General features: G+C 44.7%; 1 protein-coding gene across 2 annotated transcripts in view; it reads left to right on the top strand.

Moving 5' to 3' along the window:
- Positions 1–21,108, top strand: part of ACACA (acetyl-CoA carboxylase alpha) — a 624,740-nt gene that overhangs the window by 113,756 nt on the left and 489,876 nt on the right. For both annotated transcript variants that reach the window (XM_073542564.1, XM_073542565.1), the window contains exon 25: positions 4,880–5,004. In XM_073542564.1, the coding sequence (XP_073398665.1) occupies positions 4,880–5,004 (125 nt within the window). The remainder of the gene's footprint in view (positions 1–4,879; positions 5,005–21,108) is intronic.

Raw genomic sequence — 21,108 nt, 5'->3', positions numbered from 1 at the left:
TGTTTCGGCGCATGGCAGAGCTCAGAAGGGAAGGAGCGCCGTTTGACTTTTTCAATGCAAAATTGGCTGGAATTCAGATCGGACGCCATGTCACGTTTGGAGAGTTCCTGATTTACCTAAACAGTGGAAACCCCCCACAAGTGACCCCATTTTGGAAACTAGACCCCCCAAGGAACTTATCTAGATATGTGGTGAGAACTTTGAACCAACAAGGGCTTCACAGAAGTTTATAACGTACAGCGGTACAATTAAAAATTCATATTTTTTCCAAAAAAATGATCTTTTCACCCCCAATTTTTATTTTCCCAAGGGTAACAGGACCCTAAAAGTTATTGAGCAATTTGTCCTGAGTACGCTGATACTCCATATGTGGGCGTAAATGACTATTTGGGCACATGGCAGAGCTCAGAAGGGAAGCAGCGCCATTTGACTTTTTTGGCTGGAATTGAGATCGGACACCATGTCGCGATTGGAAAACCCCTGATGTACCAAAACAGTGGAAACCCCCCACAAATGACACCATTTTGGAAACTAGACCCCCCAAGGAACTTATCTAGATGTGTGGTGAGCACTTTAAACCCCCCAGTGCTTCACAGAAGTTTATAACGACCGGGCGTGAAAATAAAAAAATCGTATTTTTTCCACAAACATGATCTTTTAGTCACCAATTTTTTTATTTTCCCAAGGGTACCAGGAGAAATTGGACCCCAAAAGTTGTTGTCCAATTTGTCCTGAGTACGCTGATACCCCATATGTGGGAGAAAACTACTGTATGGGCACACGTCGGTGCTCGGAAGGGAAGTAGTGACGTTTTGGAATGCAGACTTTGATGGAATGGTCTGCGGGTGTCATGTTGCCTTTGGAGAGCCCCTGATGTACCTAAACAGTGGAAACCCCCCATAAGTGACCCCATTTTGGAAACTAGACCCCCTAAGGAACTTATCTAGATGTGTGGTGAGCACTTTGAACCCCACAAGGGCATCACAGAAGTTTATAATGCCCGGGCATGAAAATAAAAAAATCGTATTTTTTCCACAAACATGATCATTTAGTCCCCAATTTTTTTTATTTTCCCAAGGGTAACAGGAGAAATAGGACCCCAAAAGTTGTCGAATTTGTCCTGAGTACGCTGATACCTCATATGTGGGCGAAAACTACTGTATGGGCACACGTTGGGGCTCGGAAGGGAAGTAGTGACGTTTTGGAATGCAGACTTTGATGGAATGGTCTGCGGGTGTCATGTGCGTTTGGAGAGCCCCTAATGGTACCTAAACCATTGAAACTCCCCACAAGTGACCCCATTTTGGAAACTAGACCCCCCCACGGAACTTATCTAGATGTTTAGTGAGCACTTTCAACCCCCAAGTGCTTCACAGAAGTTTGTAACGCCCGGGCGTGAAAATAGAAGAAAACATTTTTTTCCACAAAAATGATATTTTTGCCCCCAATTTTTTATTTTCCTAAGGGTAACAGGAAAAATTGGACCCCAAAAGTTGTTTTGCAATTTGTCCTAAGTACGCTGATACCCTATATGTGGGGGTAAAACACTGTTTGTGCGCATGGCAGAGCTTGGAAGGGAAGAGCACCATTTGACTTTTTCAACGCAGAATTGGCTGGAATTGAGATCAGACGCCATGTTGCATTTGGAGAGCACCTGATGTGCCCAAACAGTGGAAACCCCCAATTCTAACTCCAACCCTAACCCCAACACACCCCTAACCCTAATCTCAGCCCTAACTCTAGCCCTAACCCTAATGGGAAAATGTAAATAAATACATTTTTTTTTATTTTATTATTTTTCCCTAACTAAGGGGGTGATAACGGGGGGTTTGATTTACTATTTATGGCGGTTTTTATGTTTGGCAGCTGTCACACGCTAAAAGACACTTTTTATTGTAAAAATAGTTTTTGCATCACCACATATTGAGAGCTATAATTTTTCCATATTTTGACCCACTGAGTCATGTGAGGTCTTATTTTTTGCGGGATGAGTTGACGTTTTTATTGATACCATTTTCGGGCACGTGACATCTTTTGATCGCTTTTTATTCTGATTTTTGGGACGCAGAATGAACAAAAACCAGCGTTTCATGAATTTCTTTTGGGGGGTGCGTTTACACCGCTCCGCGTGGGGTAAAATTGATAAAGCGGTTTTATTCTTCGGGTCAGTACGGATACAGCGATACCTCATTTAGGTCGTTTTTTTATTTTTTGAAGTATTTGAGGGGTGCGGTATTTAAAATGGTATCACTTTTGAGAAGCTTCCAATATATGGGCCCCTAAAAGTCCATTGAAATCTGAATAGGTCCCTAAAGAAACAGGTTTTGTACATTTTTTGAAAAAATGAGACATTGCTGCTAAACTTTTAACCCCTCTAACAAAATTAAAATAAAATGATGTTTGAAAAATGCAGATGTAAAGTTGACTATGGGAAATGTTATATATTGATTATTTTCTACATGACTAACTAGTTTAATCATATAAAAACTAGTTGAAGAGCCCGGCGCTGCCCGGGCATAGTAACTAACTACGGTTAGTTATAACAAATTATAATGATTATTTCTATATTTATATAAAGCTGAGTGTAGAGCCCCGCCCACTCCACATAGCCACATTCACTATAATATCACACATCATCCTGTCAGCCAGAGCTACCGGACTACTACCCCTAATATCCCACATCATCCCGTCAACCAGAGCCACCGGACTACTACCCCTAATATCCCACATCATCCCGTCAGCCAGAGCTACCGGACTACTACCCCTAATATCCCACATCATCCCGTCAGCCAGAGCTACCGGACTACTACCCCTAATATCCCACATCATCCCGTCAGCCAGAGCTACCGGACTACTACCCCTAATATCCCACATCATCCCGTCAGCCAGAGCTACCGGACTACTACCCCTAATATCCCACATCATCCCGTCAGCCAGAGCTACCGGACTACTACCCCTAATATCCCACATCATCCCGTCAGCCAGAGCTACCGGACTACTACCCCTAATATCCCACATCATCCCGTCAGCCAGAGCCACCGGACTACTACCCCTAATATCCCACATCATCCCGTCAGCCAGAGCTACCGGACTACTACCCCTAATATCCCACATCATCCCGTCAGCCAGAGCTACCGGACTACTACCCCTAATATCCCACATCATCCCGTCAGCCAGAGCTACCGGACTACTACCCCTAATATCCCACATCATCCCGTCAGCCAGAGCTACCGGACTACTACCCCTAATATCCCACCAGCCAGAGCCACCAAACTACTAATATTTCACAGCATCCCATCAAAGCCACCGGACTACTACCTCTAATATTGGAATAGCGGCTTCTGCAGTACAGTTCCTCTTCCAAAGTATAGGGACAGTGCTGCTACCGCATATAACAGTACTGCTACGCAAAGGTATAGGAATAGTTGCTGCTGCTAGGTACTGCAGAACAGCTCCTATTTAAAAGTATAGGAATTGCAGCCGCTGCTGGATACTGCAGAACAACTCTTATTCTCGAGTATAGGAGCTGTTTTGTAGTACCTGGCATCGGCTGCCATACTACTCAAGGAGCTACGTTCTGCAGCGCTGTTCCGTGGAGCATATATTGGTGGGGGTGTTGGATATTGAACCCCCACTGATCTCATACTGATGGCTTATCCTGTCGACAGGTTATCAGTATGATGCGACCAGACAGCCTGTTTAATGTCTTTTTCGTTGTTTGCTTGTTTTTTATAGTCTGCTTTATTTTTCTGTGAACTTGTTTAACGCCTCTCCGATATGTTATGTGCTGTACATGTATTATGATCACACTTTGAGTGTGGGCTATAGGACGGACTCTAGAAACTGAGCCTACCCCATGTAAGCAGATGCTATCTGTTATACAGGAAGCATTTACACCCTTTAAATGCCACCATCAGTCTCTCCCAGCAGCATTTTAAAGCGTACAGTCCCAGGTACTCAGCTGCCTGCTGTCATTGAAAGTAAAGGCAATGAAAAAGCTGATTTGGTATCGCTGTGTCAGTAAAAGTCTAAAGTTATCAATTAAAGTAAAAATATAAAATTGCCAGAATTTCCGTTTTTTTGGTCGCTGCAGCATCTACAAAAAATGCAATAAAAAGCCATGAAAACCTCAAAAGTGCCCCAAAATGTTATCAATAAAAAAAATATATCTCATGACTCATGGCTCTTCACAGCTCCTTTGCCCCAAAATATCAATAAAATAAATTAATGAATATATAATTTAAGAGAATGCAAATATAAGCAAATTTATTATCATTTATTAAATTTTTACAAGATGTTTTTTCTTTTTGACTGCTAAAATATAAGAAATAAAAATACAATTTTAGCATGACTGTAATTGTCCTGACCTGAAGAGATATGTTGCTGGGCTGTTTTTACTACACAATGAATGATGTAAAAATAAAGTGCAAATAAACAGTAGCAAAATTGCAAATAAAGAAAGTGTGGATTTTATGCCTTAAAAACCAAGCCTAAAATGGAGTAAAGTACACTTGTAATACACAGAACCCAGCAGATAGTCAGGCAATGTATAATTGAACATTTTTGCATTTAGGGGCACCGCATGGTCCATGTTCATTTGTTGCAGTGCTTGTGATTTTGGAATTCGGGGCACTGCTGTATAAACTAGATCGTAGTGACCCGTCGAGAGAGATTCACAGAGAAACTCCTACCCGAACTCTCTGCATGTGAATCATACGAATGGTTTTGTGTGTGCTGGCCCATTAATACTACAGAGATTTTGCAGGTAGAAAATGCGTTTTTGGGTGCTGGCTTTCACAGGAACACTCTGAGCCATGGTCTGGCTATCTATCAGCAGTATTAATGTGTGATATCTGATGCTCTGATTTTCATCTTCCAGGTCATTATGACAAATGTGTCTTTAGTCTCCGCGAAGAGAATAAGAGTGACCTGACATTGGTGCTGAATTATATCTTCTCCCATGCGCAAGTCACCAAGAAGAATCTGCTAATTACTATGCTGATTGTAAGTCACCTATTATAGTAATTAACAAGTAACTGTAGAATACAGGAAGAAAAACGGTGTACAGAAAAGTTGTTGTTTTTTGTAACTCGTGATGTTTTCATTTAATTGAAAGCTGCACTGAATCTTACATGGGACTGCTGTGCCCATCGTGTATTAAAGAAGCACTCATCCCATCAAATTTTTATCCTCTCAATATATTGCAGTCATTATATTATATAGCACTGTGTACTTACACTTGCTCATTTTGCCCTTCCACCCTGTGATTGCTCTAGATGTTTGCACCCTTAGACCAGTTGCCATGTTGACAGAGGAGCTGTATGTGTAGCGTGCATGCCCACATCAGTATGAAATGTCCAAGTGCTGTGATTTTTTTTTTTCTCTTAAATCTGATGGCACTCTTACCCATAGAATGTCAAAAGCATGCACACATTTGTGAATATGTCCTCTGTCCTATTGAGCAAGAAGAGGAAGTCAGAGATCAGCTGCAGCCCAGACTTCCTCTTCATGTACGATTTGTCCGAAGGCAGGGACAGTGACGCCACCGTCACAACAGCAGCACGGGAGGCCCGGGACCGTGACTGCCAACACCGTGGGAACAGAGCCAACACCGTGGGAACAGTGCCAGCACGGGAAGGCAGAATAAGCTTTATTATTTTATTGGGGCCAAAGATTTTGATCAAGAAGGGCTTGTCCTAGTAGTGGATAACCTTCAAAGAGTAACAGTCTCATATCTCAGTAATGGGAAAGTCTGTCATCACTAAATATAGGTTTTACCTCGAATTGTGAATTTTGATAATGACTGATTACGGTAATTCTGGGAGAGAAACAAATTTCTCTGATAAGATATATTACAAAGTAGCTTATTTTCGTACAGTGACTTGCGAATGTATTCACTCCCTTGGCTTTTTACCTATTTTGTTACATTAAAACCTGTGTTTGAATATTTGTGTAATCTGATTTGTGTGTGATGCATCAGCACTAAATAGTCTAAGTTGGTGAAGTGATGTGAGAAAAATATAGACATAAATTAAATTTATGGGATCAAATAATTAAAAATTGTCATGTGCATATGTATTCACCCCTTTTGCTATGAAGCCCCTAAAAATTTCTTGTGCAAGTAATTACCTTTATAAGTCACATGCAAGGAAGTCCGCCTGTGTACACTCTAAGTGTCACATGGTCTGCTGTGTATACACCTTTTCTGAAAGGGCGCAGAGGCTGCCACACCATTAACCCCTTAGTGACTGAGACAATTTTCACCTTCATGAGCAAGCCACATTTTTTAAATCTGACCAGTGTCATTTTATGTGGTAATAACTCTGGAACGCTTCAACGTTTTTCCTTGACATCAGGTTAGTGGTACATTTTTGTCAATTACCGTATATACTCGCGTATAAGCCGAGATGTTCAGTCCATATTTTTGGGCTGAAAATCCCCCTCTCAGCTTATACGTGAGTCATATACCGGGGGTGGGAGGGGGAGCGGGGGTGTCAGAGACCATACTCACTCTTCCTGGCATGTCTCTGCAACCCCTGCTTCTCCCTCGGTCGTCTTCTTCCTGTGTTCAGCGGTCACGTGGTATCGCTCATTAAACTTATGAATATGCGCATATTCATGAGTTTAATGTGCAGTACCACGTGACCGCTGAACACAGGAAGAAGACGACCGAGGGAGAGGCAAGGGCTGCAGACAAGACCATGTGCCAGGAGGGGGTGAGTATAACAGGGGAAGAGCAATATTCACCTGTCCCCGTTCCATCGCAGGGCACCGCTGTGTCTCCGGGTCCTCCTGCTGTGACGTTCAGCAGAGGGTGCGATGACGTAATCAGTGCGCGCCCTCTGCTGAACGTCACTGCAGAGACCTGGGAAACAGAGCGGTGGACGGCGATGTGACCGGTAAATATCGCCAGTGGCGGGGGCTCAGGACACCGGTACCTGGCCCCCAGCGACGGAGAGGTGAGTATGTCATTTTTTTTTTTTTTTAATTGCAGCGGCAGCAGCAAATAAGGGGTATTTATGGAGCATCTTATGGGGCAGCATTAACCCTTGTGCAGCAGCATATAGGGGGTATTTATGGAGCATCTTATGGGGCAGCATTAACCAGGTCCGGATTGATAATCTGCCCATCCGGGCAGATGCCCTCTGGGCCTGCAGCTCTGAGGCACAAAATGGGCCGCAGGACCTTTAAATCTTCTGCACAGGCCATGATGCGCTCACGCTCTCTCGGTGCACGTGCTGACCAGGGCCGCGGCGGCCCTCATCGGCTGCCCTCGTTAGTGCGGCCAAGCAGAAGAGCGCACGCATCAGGGCCTGTGCAGAAAAGCCCACCACTGTGTTTTTGCCGCGCTGGGTTCAGCCATTCACAAAGGGGGCGTGGCGTGCAGGAGAAGACTGGCCAATGAGCATCAGATTAAGAGAAGGGTTGATTGGCCAGTGCTCCTGCTCCTGTCCTCCAGCACTGCGTGCCTCTGAGGGACAGAGCCTGCGACGTGCGACCAAGCTACAAGGTCCAACCATATCTACCTGTTTGTGCTCCCAGGGAGAGATAGACAAGCAGCTCAATTCTCCAGGTCAGATCTCCTGCTCTGGTCCACAGCCCCGGCAGAGAAGGAGAAAGCAGGGGGAGGTGCTGGGAAAGTTCTGCTGTGAGCAGGAGGAGATGCACATGTATATCAGCCTCTCCTGCAGCACAGAGGAGTGTGTGTGTTGTGTGAAGTATCTGTAGTGCGTGTGTGAGGTGTGTAGTGTGTGTATGTAACTTGTGTGTGAAGTGTCTGTAGTGTGTGTGTAACTTGTGTGTGAGGTGTCTAGTGTGTGTGTGAAGTGTCTGTAGTGTGTGTGTAACTTGTGTGTGAGGTGTCTAGTGTGTGTGTGAAGTGTCTGTAGTGTGTGTGTAACTTGTGTGTGAGGTGTCTAGTGTGTGTGTAACGTGTGCATGAGGTGTCTGTAGTGTATGACGTGTGTGTGTGAGGTGTCTGTAGTGTGTGTGTGTGTAACTTGTGTGTGAGGTGTCTGTAGTGTGTGTGTGTAACTTGTGTGTGAGGTGTCTGTAGTGTGTGTGTGTGTGAGGTGTCTGTAGTGTGTGTGTGTAACTTGTGTGTGAGGTGTCTAGTGTGTGTGTAACGTGTGCATGAGGTGTCTGTAGTGTATGACGTGTGTGTGTGTGAGGTGTCTGTAGTGTGTGTGTGTAACTTGTGTGTGAGGTGTCTGTAGTGTGTGTGTGTAACTTGTGTGTGAGGTGTCTGTAGTGTGTGTGTGTGTGTGTAACTTGTGTGTGAGGTGTCTGTAGTGTGTGACGTGTGTGTAACTTGAGTGTGTGTGTGTAACTTGTGTGTGAGGTGCCTTTAGTGTGTGTTTGTAACTTGTGTGTGAGGTGCCTTTAGTGTGTGTTTGTAACTTGTGTGTGAGGTGCCTTTAGTGTGTGTTTGTAACTTGTGTGTGAGGTGTCTGTAGTGTGTGTGTAACTTGTGTGTGAGGTGTCTGTAGTGTGTGTGAGGTGACTTGTGTGTGAGGTGTCTGTAGTGTGTGACGTGTGTGTGAGGTGTCTGTAGTGTGTGTGTGTGAGGTGTCTGTAGTGTGTGTATGTAACGTGTGTGTGAGGTGTCTGTAGTGTGTGTGTGTAACTTGTGTGTGAGGTGTCTGTAGTGTGTGTGTGTAACTTGTGTGTGAGGTGTCTGTTGTGTGTGTGTGGTGTCTGTAGTGTGTGTGTGTGTGTGTGTGTGTGTAACTTGTGTGTGAGGTGTCTGTAGTGTGTGTATGTGAGGTGTTTGTAGTGTGTGTGTATGACCTGTGTGTGAGGTATCTGTAGTGTGTGTTACTTGTGTGTGAGGTGTCTGTAGTGTGTGACGTGTGTGTGTGTGTGTAACTTGTGTGTGAGGTGTCTGTAGTGTGTGTGTAACTTATGTGTGAGGTGTCTGTAGTGTGTGTGTAACTTGTGTGTGAGGTGTCTGTAGTGTGTGTGTAACTTGTGTATGATGTGTCTGTAGTGTGTGTGTGTGAGGTGTTTGTAGTGTGTGTGTGTGACTTGTGTGTGAGGTATCTGTAGTGTGTGTGTTACTTGTGTGTGAGGTGTCTGTAGTGTGTGTTACTTGTGTGTGAGGTGTCTGTAGTGTGTGTGTTGTGTATGAGGTTTCTGTAGTGTGTGTGTTACGTGTGTGAGGTGTCTGTAGTGTGTGTGTTACTTGTGTGTGAGGTATCTGTAGTGTGTGTGTTACTTGTGTGTGAGGTGTCTGTAGTGTGTGTGTGTAACTTGTGTGTGAGGTGTCTGTAGTGTGTGGCGTGTGTGTAACTTGAGTGTGTGTGTAACTTGTGTGTGTTTGTAACTTGTGTGTGAGGTGTCTGTAGTGTGTGTGTGTGTAACTTGTGTGTGAGGTGTCTGTAGTGTGTGTGAGGTGTCTGTAGTGTGTGTGTGTGTGTGTGTGTGTGTGTGTAACGTGTGCATGAGGTGTCTGTAGTGTATGACGTGTGTGTGAGGTGTCTGTAGTGTGTGTGTAACTTATGTGTGAGGTGTCTGTAGTGTGTGTGTAACTTGTGTGTGAGGTGTCTGTAGTGTGTGTGTAACTTGTGTATGATGTGTCTGTAGTGTGTGTGTGTGAGGTGTTTGTAGTGTGTGTGTGTGACTTGTGTGTGAGGTATCTGTAGTGTGTGTGTTACTTGTGTGTGAGGTGTCTGTAGTGTGTGTTACTTGTGTGTGAGGTGTCTGTAGTGTGTGTGTTGTGTATGAGGTTTCTGTAGTGTGTGTGTTACGTGTGTGAGGTGTCTGTAGTGTGTGTGTTACTTGTGTGTGAGGTATCTGTAGTGTGTTACTTGTGTGTGAGGTGTCTGTAGTGTGTGTGTGTAACTTGTGTGTGAGGTGTCTGTAGTGTGTGGCGTGTGTGTAACTTGAGTGTGTGTGTAACTTGTGTGTGAGGTGCCTTTAGTGTGTGTTTGTAACTTGTGTGTGAGGTGTCTGTAGTGTGTGTGTGTAACTTGTGTGTGAGGTGTCTGTAGTGTGTGTGAGGTGTCTGTAGTGTGTGTGTGTGTGTGTGTGTAACGTGTGCATGAGGTGTCTGTAGTGTATGACGTGTGTGTGAGGTGTCTGTAGTGTGTGTGTGTAACTTGTGTGTGTGTGTGTGTGTGTGTAACTTGTGTGTGAGGTGTCTGTAGTGTGTGTGTAACTTGTGTGTGAGGTGTCTGTAGTGTGTGACGTGTGTGTAACTTGAGTGTGTGTGTAACTTGTGTGTGAGGTAACTTGAGTGTGTGTGTGTAACTTGTGTGTGAGGTGCCTTTAGTGTGTGTTTGTAACTTGTGTGTGAGGTGTCTGTAGTGTGTGTGAGGTGTCTGTAGTGTGTGTGTGTGTGTGTGACTTGTGTGTGAGGTGTCTGTAGTGTGTGACGTGTGTGTGAGGTGTCTGTAGTGTGTGTGTGTGTGAGGTGTCTGTAGTGTGTGTGTGTAACTTGTGTGTGAGGTGTCTGTAGTGTGTGTGTGTAACTTGTGTGTGAGGTGTCTGTAGTGTGTGTGTGTAACTTGTGTGTGAGGTGTCTGTAGTGTGTGTGTGTGTGTGTAACTTGTGTGTGAGGTGTCTGTAGTGTGTGTATGTGAGGTGTTTGTAGTGTGTGTGTGTGACTTGTGTGTGAGGTATCTGTAGTGTGTGTTACTTGTGTGTGAGGTGTCTAGTGTGTGACGTGTGTGTGTGTGTGTGTAACTTGTGTGTGAGGTGTCTGTAGTGTGTGTGTGTAACTTGTGTGTGAGGTGTCTGTAGTGTGTGTGTGTAACTTGTGTATGATGTGTCTGTAGTGTGTGTGTGTGAGGTGTTTGTAGTGTGTGTGTGTGACTTGTGTGTGAGGTATCTGTAGTGTGTGTGTTACTTGTGTGTGAGGTGTCTGTAGTGTGTGTTACTTGTGTGTGAGGTGTCTGTAGTGTGTGTGTTACTTGTGTATGAGGTTTCTGTAGTGTGTGTGTTACGTGTGAGAGGTGTCTGTATTGTGTGTGTTACTTGTGTGTGAGGTATCTGTAGTGTGTGTGTTACTTGTGTGTGAGGTATTTGTAGTGAGTGTGTGTGTACACAGGTCCAGCATGCATAAGAGGTGTAATGCATCTAGAGCCTGTCACTCAAGCACATATCCTCATCAAGCCCTGAATGAACAATGGTCTTGATGAATCAAGGCTATATTAGCTGTTGTCTTGCCTTAAAGGGGTTGACCACTATTCAGACAACCCCTTCTCGTCTGTATGTTTTATTGAGTACAATATTATCACCTATAGTCACCTCCGGTGCGGGGGTCTTCCAGTGGTGTCGGCACTGGCTCTCCCTAGGATCGTGTGAGATTATTATGTCATATGATCCCTGTGGCCAATCAGCGCTGGCTTTATTCTCTTCTCCTATGGACATAATTGACATCCGATGGAAGTGAAAGGGCAGCTACGGCTCTCGCTTCCTCTGGATGTCTGATTTGTCCGCAAGAGAGGAGAGCAAAGCCAGCACTGATTGTCCGCAGGGATTACGTGACATAACAATGTCTCGTGATACCAGGGGGATCCAGTGCCGATACCGCAGGAATGGTACCAGCTCCGAAGGTGACTACAAATGATATAATTATACTGGGGGAAAGAGAGATTCAGAAGGAGTTGTCTCAGTAGTGGACAAAACTTTTAAAGGGAATTTGTCATGTTAAAAAATGCTAATCTGTAGATATGGGTGTAACCTGCAGGTTAATAGCATTCTAAACATGCCCTGCTGCCAGAAGAAATTTAACATTATTACATTGTATTTCAGTCATAGAGACGCACCTTAAGTCACCGCTCAGTACATAGTGAGTACATACTCTGAGGCTCTATTGACATTTCTTACCCACACCAAACCATCCAAAACCACCATGCAGCACTCAAAACGTTCATACAAATCATCCCACCACCTGCTTTTTCTGTTTTTTCTCCTTTTAATAGTTGCAGGTGACATCTCCCCCAACCCTGGGCCTCCCTCCACCAGCATACGTTACTCTCCTCCATCTGCATATAGAAACCCTGCTAATCTTATTAACATTCAGTGCATGCCTTCTCCTCTCACTTTCCAATGTGCTCTCTGGAATGCACGGTCTGTGTGTAACAAACTGACTTACATTCACGATCTTTTTCTCTCTAATTCCCTTAACCTTCTGGCTATTACAGAAACCTGAATCCAGCATTCAGACACCACCGCTGCTGCCGCTCTCTCGTTTGGTGGGCTAAAATTTTCACATACCCCCAGACCTGAGAACAGACAGGGTGGAGGTGTTGGTTTGCTCCTTTCATCACAATGTGCTTTCCAGGTCATCCCCCCGGTTCCCTCACTTACATTTCCTTCCTTTGAAGTCCACGCCGTCAGACTCTTTAAGCCCATCTCCTTACGAGTGGCGGTCGTTTATCGCCCTCCAGGCTCCTCCCGCCAGTTTCTAGACCACTTCACCACCTGGCTTACTCACTTTCTATCCTGTGACATCCCCACCCTCATCATGGGAGACTTTAACATCCCCATCAATGATCCGCTCTCCCAGTCTGCCTCTCATCTTCTTTCTGTAACTTCTTCATTCGGCCTCTCACAGTTTACTAATTCTCCTACACATGAGGACGGGAATACTCTGGACCTGGTTTTCTCCCGTCCCGGCTCGCTGCACGACTTTACTAATTCACCCCTCCCGCTCTCGGACCACAACCTTCTTTCCTTCTCTGTCAAGAATTGTCTCCTCACCCGGAACACCCCCACTTACCACACTTATCGGAATACACGTACCATTAATACCCAACAGCTTAGGGACAATCTCCACACATCTTTAGCCCCCATCTCCACCCTCTCCTGTCCAGACATAGCATTGTCACACTTCAATAATACACTGAAGAATGCCCTAGATGAAGCAGCACCTTCTATACGCAGAAAGACCCGACACAGACAACGGCAGCCCTGGCACACAACGCAAACACGCTTTCTTCAGCGCTGCTCGAGGTGTGCAGAGCGGCAGTGGAGAAAATCTCTCTTAACAGAAGACTTCATCCACTATAAGTTCATGCTCAAAACCTATAACTCTGCCCTTCATCTGGCCAAACAATCCTACTTCACCACCCTCATCACCTCACTATCCAACAACCCAAGACGACTTTTTGAAACCTTAAACTCCCTCCTGAAACCTAAAGTACAGGCCCTCATCACCAACCTCAGCGGTGAGGATCTGGCCACTTATTTCCTAGAAAAAATCAACCACATCCATCAGGATATCTCAGCCCTATCTCCTCAGTGCCTGGATCCCCTTCCCTGCCGCACCTCAAGCTCACTAGACATCTTTGAGCCTGTTTCAGAAGAAGAAGTTTCCAAGCTCCTCGCTTCTGCTCGGCCTACAACCTGCAACAGTGACCCTATTCCTTCACAGCTCCTGCAGTCTCTCTCACCAGTGGTCACCACTCACCTGACTAAAATATTTAACCTCTCTCTTTCTTCAGGTATATTTCCCTCCTCATTTAAACATGCCATCATAACCAACCCCTTTACTTAAAAAGCCATCCCTGGACCAGAACTGCACTGCTAACTACAGACCTGTCTCTAACCTTCCCTTCATCTCTAAACTCCTGGAACGCCTGGTCCACTCCCGTCTAATCCGCTATCTCTCGGATAACTCTCTTCTCGACCCCTTACAATCTGGTTTCCGCTCTTTACACTCTACTGAAACTGCCCTCACTAAAGTCTCTAATGATTTAATAACAGCTAAATCGAAAGGTCATTGCTCCTTGCTGATTCTCCTGGATCTCTCTGCCGCATTTGACACGGTGGATCACCAGCTCCTCCTCACTATGCTCCGCTCTATAGGCCTCAAGGACACAGCCCTCTCCTGGTTCTCCTCCTACCTCTCTGACCGCTCCTTCACTGTATCTTTTTCCGGCTCCTCTTCCTCTTCTCGTCCCCTTACTATCGGGGTCCCGCAGGGCTCAGTCCTAGGCCCCCTCCTCTTCTCTTTATACACTGCCCCTATTGGACAAACAATCAGCAGATTTGGGTTCCAGTATCATCTCTATGCTGATGACACCCAATTATACACTTCTTCCCCTGACATCACCCCTACCCTAATTCAAAATACCAAGGATTGTCTGTCTGCTGTCTCTAGCATCATGTCCTCCCTCTATCTGAAACTAAATCTCTCTAAAACTGAACTTCTTGTGTTTCTCCCCTCTACTAACCTCACTCTACCTAACATCGAAATAACCCTGGAGGGTTCAACCATAACTCCCAAGCAGCATGCCCGCTGTCTTGGGGTCATATTCGACACTGAACTTTCCTTTACTCCGTACATCCGATCACTCAGTCGCTCTTGTCACCTGCATCTTAAAAACATCTCCAGAATCCGACCTTTTCTCACCTTTGAAACTGCTAAGACTCTTACTGTCGCTCTTATTCATTCTCGCCTGGACTACTGCAACTCTCTTCTGATCGGTCTCCCTCTTACCAAACTTTCTCCTCTCCAATCCATCTTGAATGCGGCAGCCAGGGTCATATTTCTGTCCAGCCGCTTCACCGATGCCTCCATCTTGTGCCAGTCATTACACTGGCTACCTATTCGCTACAGGGTCCAGTATAAACTCATCTCTCTCACCCACAAAACTCTCCACTGTTCTGCACCGCCTTATATCTCCTCTCTCATCTCTGTCTATCGCCCTACACGTGCCCTCCGTTCTACAAATGACCTAAGACTAACATCCCCCGTAATCCGAACCTCGCACCTCCGCCTCCAAGACTTCTCTCGTGCTGCTCCAGCTCTCTGGAATGCACTTCCCCAGGCGATCAGACTGATACCTAGCCCTGACCTATTCAAGCGCGCTTTGAAAACCCATCTCTTCAAACAAGCCTACCACATCAACTACCCAGCAAGCTAACTTTGCCCTGTTCCCTCCTTCCAAATATTATTCTGAATCTGCACCCTACTATTCATCTGTCTCCACACCCTTCATGCACATGATAACTGCACTTGATACTTGTCTATTGCACTTAAACACACGGGCTGATGACCGGATCATGCAGCTTTATATGAAAATCCCTATTATAATTGCCAGACCTGAATTAACAAGCATTTTTCACCTACTGTGTCCCCCCATTTCCTTGTAGATTGTAAGCTTGCGAGCAGGGACCTCACTCCTAATGTCACGGTTTGAATTGTCTTAACTTGTATTGAATTTATTGTCTGTACATGTCCCCGCTTAATTGTAAAGTGCTGCGGAATATGTTGGCGCTATATAAGTAAAAATTATTATTATTATTATAGTGAGCGGCAGCTAAAACCATGCTCCGGCACTGACTGACCGCCGGCACTGACTGACCGCCGGCTCTGTACATAGTGAGCAACCGCTGTAACCATGCTCCGACACTGACATCCGGCTCTGTACATAGTGAGCAACAGCTGTAACCGTTCTCCAACACTGACTGACAGCCGGCTCTGTACATAGTGAGCAGCAGCTATAACCATGCTCCGACACTGACTGACAGCCGCCTCTGTACTGTTGCACTGCTGAGCCGGGTATCAGTCAGTGCCGGGGGCTATGTACTGAGTGGTGCCTGAAGCCACACTGGCCGCTTCTCTGTGACTGAAAGCTTGAGGCCTCTGGGAATAATAAAGTTCAAATAACCCCATATTTGTAGGGTTAATAGCATTTGGGATGTGACAGGTTCACTATAAAGTGGTTGTGCCCCAGTGTGTTGAATAAAATACAAGCGTACTTACTTCAGGACCAGCACAGATATCATGACCTTGTTTATGGCACAATAGCAGCCTGTTATCATCAAACCATAATACGAAGGCTGCAGATCATCAATGTCCTCTGATCGTCTGCAGCGTTTATGTCACGTAAACAATGTCATGAGAATGCTGGGGGACACAGCGCTCAGAATGGAGGAGTGTCACCTGTCCAAGTGGTGAGAAGGCTTTTTTGTTTTATTGCGTACATTAGGAGCATCCAGAGGGGGTTGTCTTCTAGTGAACAATCTAATGTGGAAACAATGCATTTTGTGTGATCAGTGCTGTATTTTTTAGCATATTCTACAGTGTGATAATAGTCTGCAGGCCGTCTGTATTGAACTGATGTCTATTCCCCCTATGGCCACTGAAGATTACATATGTAAAGCGGTTGTTTAACACATTTGATTGGTGGTGTAAAGAAAAAGTTGTCACAACCTGTCAGTGTTCTACGAATTCATTCTACGACATTTGTATGTGGGCTGGTTAATTTTTCTTTGTGCCAGGGCTGATTTTTGGTTGCAGTCCGGCCCTGGCATTAACCCTTGTGCAGCAGCATATTATGGGGGGTATTTATGGAGCATCTTATGGGGCAGCATTAACCCTTGTGCAGCAGCATATTGGGGGTATTTATGGAGCATCTTACGGGGCAGCATTAACCCTTGTGCAGCAGCATATGGGGGGTATTTATGGAGCATCTTATGGGGCAGCATTAACCCTTGTGCAGCAGCATATGGGGGATATTTATAGAGCATCTTATGGGGTTATGGGGCAGCATTAACCCTTGTGCAACAGCATATATGGGGGTATTTATGGATCATCTTCTTGGGCCAGCATTAACCCTTGTGCAGCAGCATATGGGGGTTTTTTATCTATGGAGCTTCTTCTTGGACCACCATTAACCCTCGGCTTATACATGAGTCAATAAGTTTTCCAAGTTTTTTTGTGGCAAAATTAGGGGATTTTATCCGGGGGTGTAGTGAGGATTTTTAATCCAATTGTGCTACACATAATTTGATAATGTTAGGTCATCATGTTTAATATGTCGTCATTAGTGTTGAGCACATGTGCTCGCTACTTGAGTTTTCATCAGGGTGCTCCAGTATGCACCAAGTATTGCGGGTGCAGTTAGCGACCCAGATGCAAACTCGAGTAGCGAGCACTTTCACTCAACACTAGTCGTGATATCGTCATTATTTTGTTTTTTGACTTTCGAAAAAAACACTAACCCTAGCCCCTACCTCAACCCTAACAGTAAAGAATGAAAAAAATAAAAATTATAAAATAAAAAAAAGTAATAATACTAAAGGAATGACACAAGGGTTATGACTTACTAATTATTGACTTTTTATCACTGTGATAGGGTCTATCACAGTGATCAAAATGAACCAATAGAAAAATCCCTGCTGTTGCCAGGTGTCAGCTGGCAGATCTTGGCAGGCGCACTGCACATGACTAGGCGGATGTTCCGGGGGTGGCTTGGAGACCTCATTTCTCTCTCCCCTGACATGTATATCATGTCAAAAGAGAGATAAATGTTTTCAATAGCAGGCACACTTTTTTTTTTTTTATGTGATCGCCGTTATTATCATATGATTTGGTGACCAAAAAACCCAGCCCTGATCATGTTCTCCAGGGCCTCAGCTACCCCTGGAGATATTCCGATGCTGGGGGGGGGCACTACAACCTTATTGCTGCTTTAAAAACGGCACCACTAACCAAACAACACCATGAAGACCAAGGAGATCTCTAGACTTGTGAGTGTTTGGAGAGACCTAGTCAAAGCCCAGACCTTAAAGGGAACCTGTCACCCCCCCCCCCAGGCGTTTTTAAGTAAAAGAGCCATCTTGTGCAACACTAATGCTGCATTCCGTCAATGTGGCTCTTTTACTTAGCATCCCTTTCACCGCAGAAATAATTGTTTTTAAAATTGGTCCAAAATACCTGAATTTTGGCAAGGGGGCAGGTCTTTCCCCCTCTGACAGACACCTCGCATCCATCAGTCATTTCTTTCTTCAGTATTTGGCGCCGCCTCCTCAGCTTCTTTTGAAATCGTGGCACCTGCGCTGTACTATATCTTCTTGGGCATGGGCAGTTAGCGCTGCCCGTGCTCTCACATCACATCCCAGCCTTCCTATCACGCGGCCAGAGATCCCGCCCCGCAGTCGCTTATGATTTATTCACACTGCGGGGCTGGGAATCTTGGGCATGCGCAGTAGTTCTCTGTCTCTCTCATGCCCAAGATTCCCAGCCCCGCAGTGTGAATAAATCAAAAGCGACTGCGGGGCGGGATCTCTGGTCGCGCGATAGGAAGGCTGGGATGTGATTTGAGAGCACGGGCAGCACTAACTGCGCATGCCCAAGAATATATAGTACAGCGCAGGCACCACGATTTCAAAAGAAGCTGAGGAGGCGCCGCAAAATACTGAAGAAAAAAATAACTGATGGAAGCGAGGCATCTGTCAGAGGGGGAAAGACCTGCCCCCCTGTCAAAATTCAAGTATTTTTGTCCAATTTTAAAAACAATTATTTCTGCGGTGGAAGGGATGCTAAGTAAAAGAGCCATATTGACAGAATGCAGCAATTAGTGCTGCACAAGGTGGCTCTTTTACTTAAAAACGCCTGGGGGGGGGGTGACAGGTTCCATTTAATCCAATTGAGAATCTGTGGTCAGACTTGCAGATTGTTGTTCGCCAGAGGAAATCATCTAACTTGAAGGAGCTGGAGCAGTTTTGCCTTGAGGAATGGACAAAAGTCCCAGTGGCAAGATATGAAAATCTCAGAGACTTATCAAAGTGACTTGCAGCTGTAATTGCCACAAAAATATGGTCTACAAAGTACTGACTTTAGGCGGGTGAATAGTTATGCACACTGAAGTTTTCAGTAATTTATCCGATTTGTTGTTTGCTTCACAAGAAAAAAAAATGTTTAAAGTTGTAGGCATGTTCTTTACATGTACTGATGCAAACCCTTAAAAAAGCTGTGAAATTCCAGGTTGGGAGGTAGCAAAACGCAAAAAACACAAAAACAGTACCCTGCTAAAAGTTAAAAAATGGATACTCACCCGCGACAGGGCATTCTTGTGCCAGCTGCAGACAATTAGAAGCTTCTCGTCGGTTGCATCCTTTACCACTAGAGTTGAGCGACTTTGGTCGGATCGGGTTTTGTGAAACCCGAATGAAATTAAATTTGAGTCGGATGAAACTGTTCCGACTAGGGCAAAAAAAAAACGGAGTTTCGTCCGAAACCCAACCCCAAAACAAGTCAATGGGGAATAAAAGTCGGCATTGAGTGGATGAATGTCATCCGCTCAATGCCGACTTTTATTTCCCATTGACTTGCATTAGGGTCGGGTTTCGACGTCTTTTTTTTTTTTGCCCTAGTCGGACCAGTTTCATCCGACTCAAATTTTGTTTCATTCGGGTTTCACGAAACCCGATCCGACCAAAGTCGCTCAACTCTATTTACTACTTGTTCACAGCGGATATCCATCCAGAGTATTGATGAGCTGCAGCTGATGAGCGGCTGCGCATTGTCTGCAGCCGGCACATGACACGTTGCATGTCCTTTTGAAGCAACAATGCTGATATTGCTAGAACATCGCTGGTCTACCTATTGTTTTATTTCAATACAGGTACTGAATTTATTGAGCTGTAGTTTTTCAGTAGTGGACCACCTTTTTAAGTCTGTTTTAAAATAGCAACATTTCCAACTTACTAAAACACTTCAGTTAATAAAGGCTCTCCAGTCTCCAGATATCTCTCCTGTACTACGTCCAAGCAGTACAGACGAGCTTGTCTGTCGAGATTCAAATTTGCCAGATCCGCAATATTTTACCAGGAAATTCGACTCACTTAAAAAATTTTCTCTGCAAATTGAATGTCTCTTAATAGTCGATGAAATTTGGAGAAACCTCAAAGCATAATAAATGTAAAATGGAGAGAGAGTAAGAGAAAAACAACCAATACTCCACTCAGCTCTCACGTCCATTGCTTACTGTTTCCCATGCAGTCTTCAGTGGCTCTTCTTCCTTCCTCCAGGCAGTGAACACCAGAGCATTCACACTAGGCTAGGATGTCCGACCACGACTAGGCACAGGATATCACATGCGCAAAGATATCCCATCCTAGAGTTCATGTTGTAAGGTTGCGGTGAAACTAGGAAGTGACCACGACCTTATGACAAACCCTAGGCCAGTTTAAGGTTTCAGTGGTAGATACTAGTATGTATGGGCTCCTGTTAGGTATGATGTGATTTGAGCACATGTAAACACATGTATGTCAATACCTGGATAAGAATGAAGTGATTAAACAGAGTCAGCATGGGTTTCTAACTAATAAGTCATGTCAGACTAACTTAATTTCCTTCTATGACGGTATCACTGATTGGGTGGATCAAGGAAATGCTGTAGATATAGTATATCTTGACTTCAGCAAAGCATTTGACAAAGTCTCTCATACAATCCTTATTGAAAAAATGACTAAGTATGGAATGGACAAGGCAACTGTTAGGTGGATTCATAACTGGCTTAGTGATCGGACCCAAAGAGTGGTCGTAAATGGCTGCACATCCAGTTGGAAGAATGTCTCAAGTGGGGTACCACAGGGCTCTGTCCTGGGCCCTGTATTGTTCAACATCTTTATCAACGATTTAGATGAAGGAATTGAGGGTAAACTGATTAAATTTGCTGATGACACAAAGCTAGGAGGGATAGCTAATACTAGAGAAGAGAGAGAGAGGATTCAAAAAGATTTAAATAAACTGGAGAAGTGGGCAGCAACTAACAGAATGGTTTTTAACAGGGAGAAATGCAAAGTACTACATCTGGGCAATAAAAATGAAAAAAGCATATATAGAATGGGAGGAATAGGGCTAAGTGACAGCACATGTGAAAAAGACTTGGGTATACTAATAGATCACAGACTGAATATGAGTCAACAGTGTGATGCAGCAGCAAAAAAGGCAAATGCAATTCTAGGATGTATTAACAGAAGCATACAGTCTAGATCACGTGAAGTCATTATTTCCCTCTACTCCTCTTTGGTCAGACCTCATCTGGAATATTGTGTCCAGTTTTGGGCACCACATTTTAAAAAAGACATCAACAAACTGGAGCAAGTTCAGAAAAGAGCGACCAGAATGGTGACCGGTCTGCAAACCCTGTCTTATGAGGAAAGGTTGCAGGATTTGGGAATGTTTAGTTTGCAAAAGAGAAGACTGAGAGGAGACTTAATAGCTGTCTACAAATATCTAAAAGGCTGTCACATTGTAGAAGGATCAACTTTATTCTCATTTGCACAAGGAAAGACTAGAAGCAATGGGATGAAACTGAATGGGAAGAGACACAGATTAGATATTAGAAAAAACTTTTTGACAGT

Source organism: Dendrobates tinctorius, unplaced genomic scaffold (assembly GCF_039654945.1).
Source record: "Dendrobates tinctorius isolate UK_male_01 unplaced genomic scaffold, ASM3965494v1 ptg000127l, whole genome shotgun sequence".
NCBI classification, from domain to species: Eukaryota; Metazoa; Chordata; class Amphibia; order Anura; family Dendrobatidae; genus Dendrobates; species Dendrobates tinctorius.
This window is presented reverse-complemented; position numbering and strand designations above follow the sequence as displayed.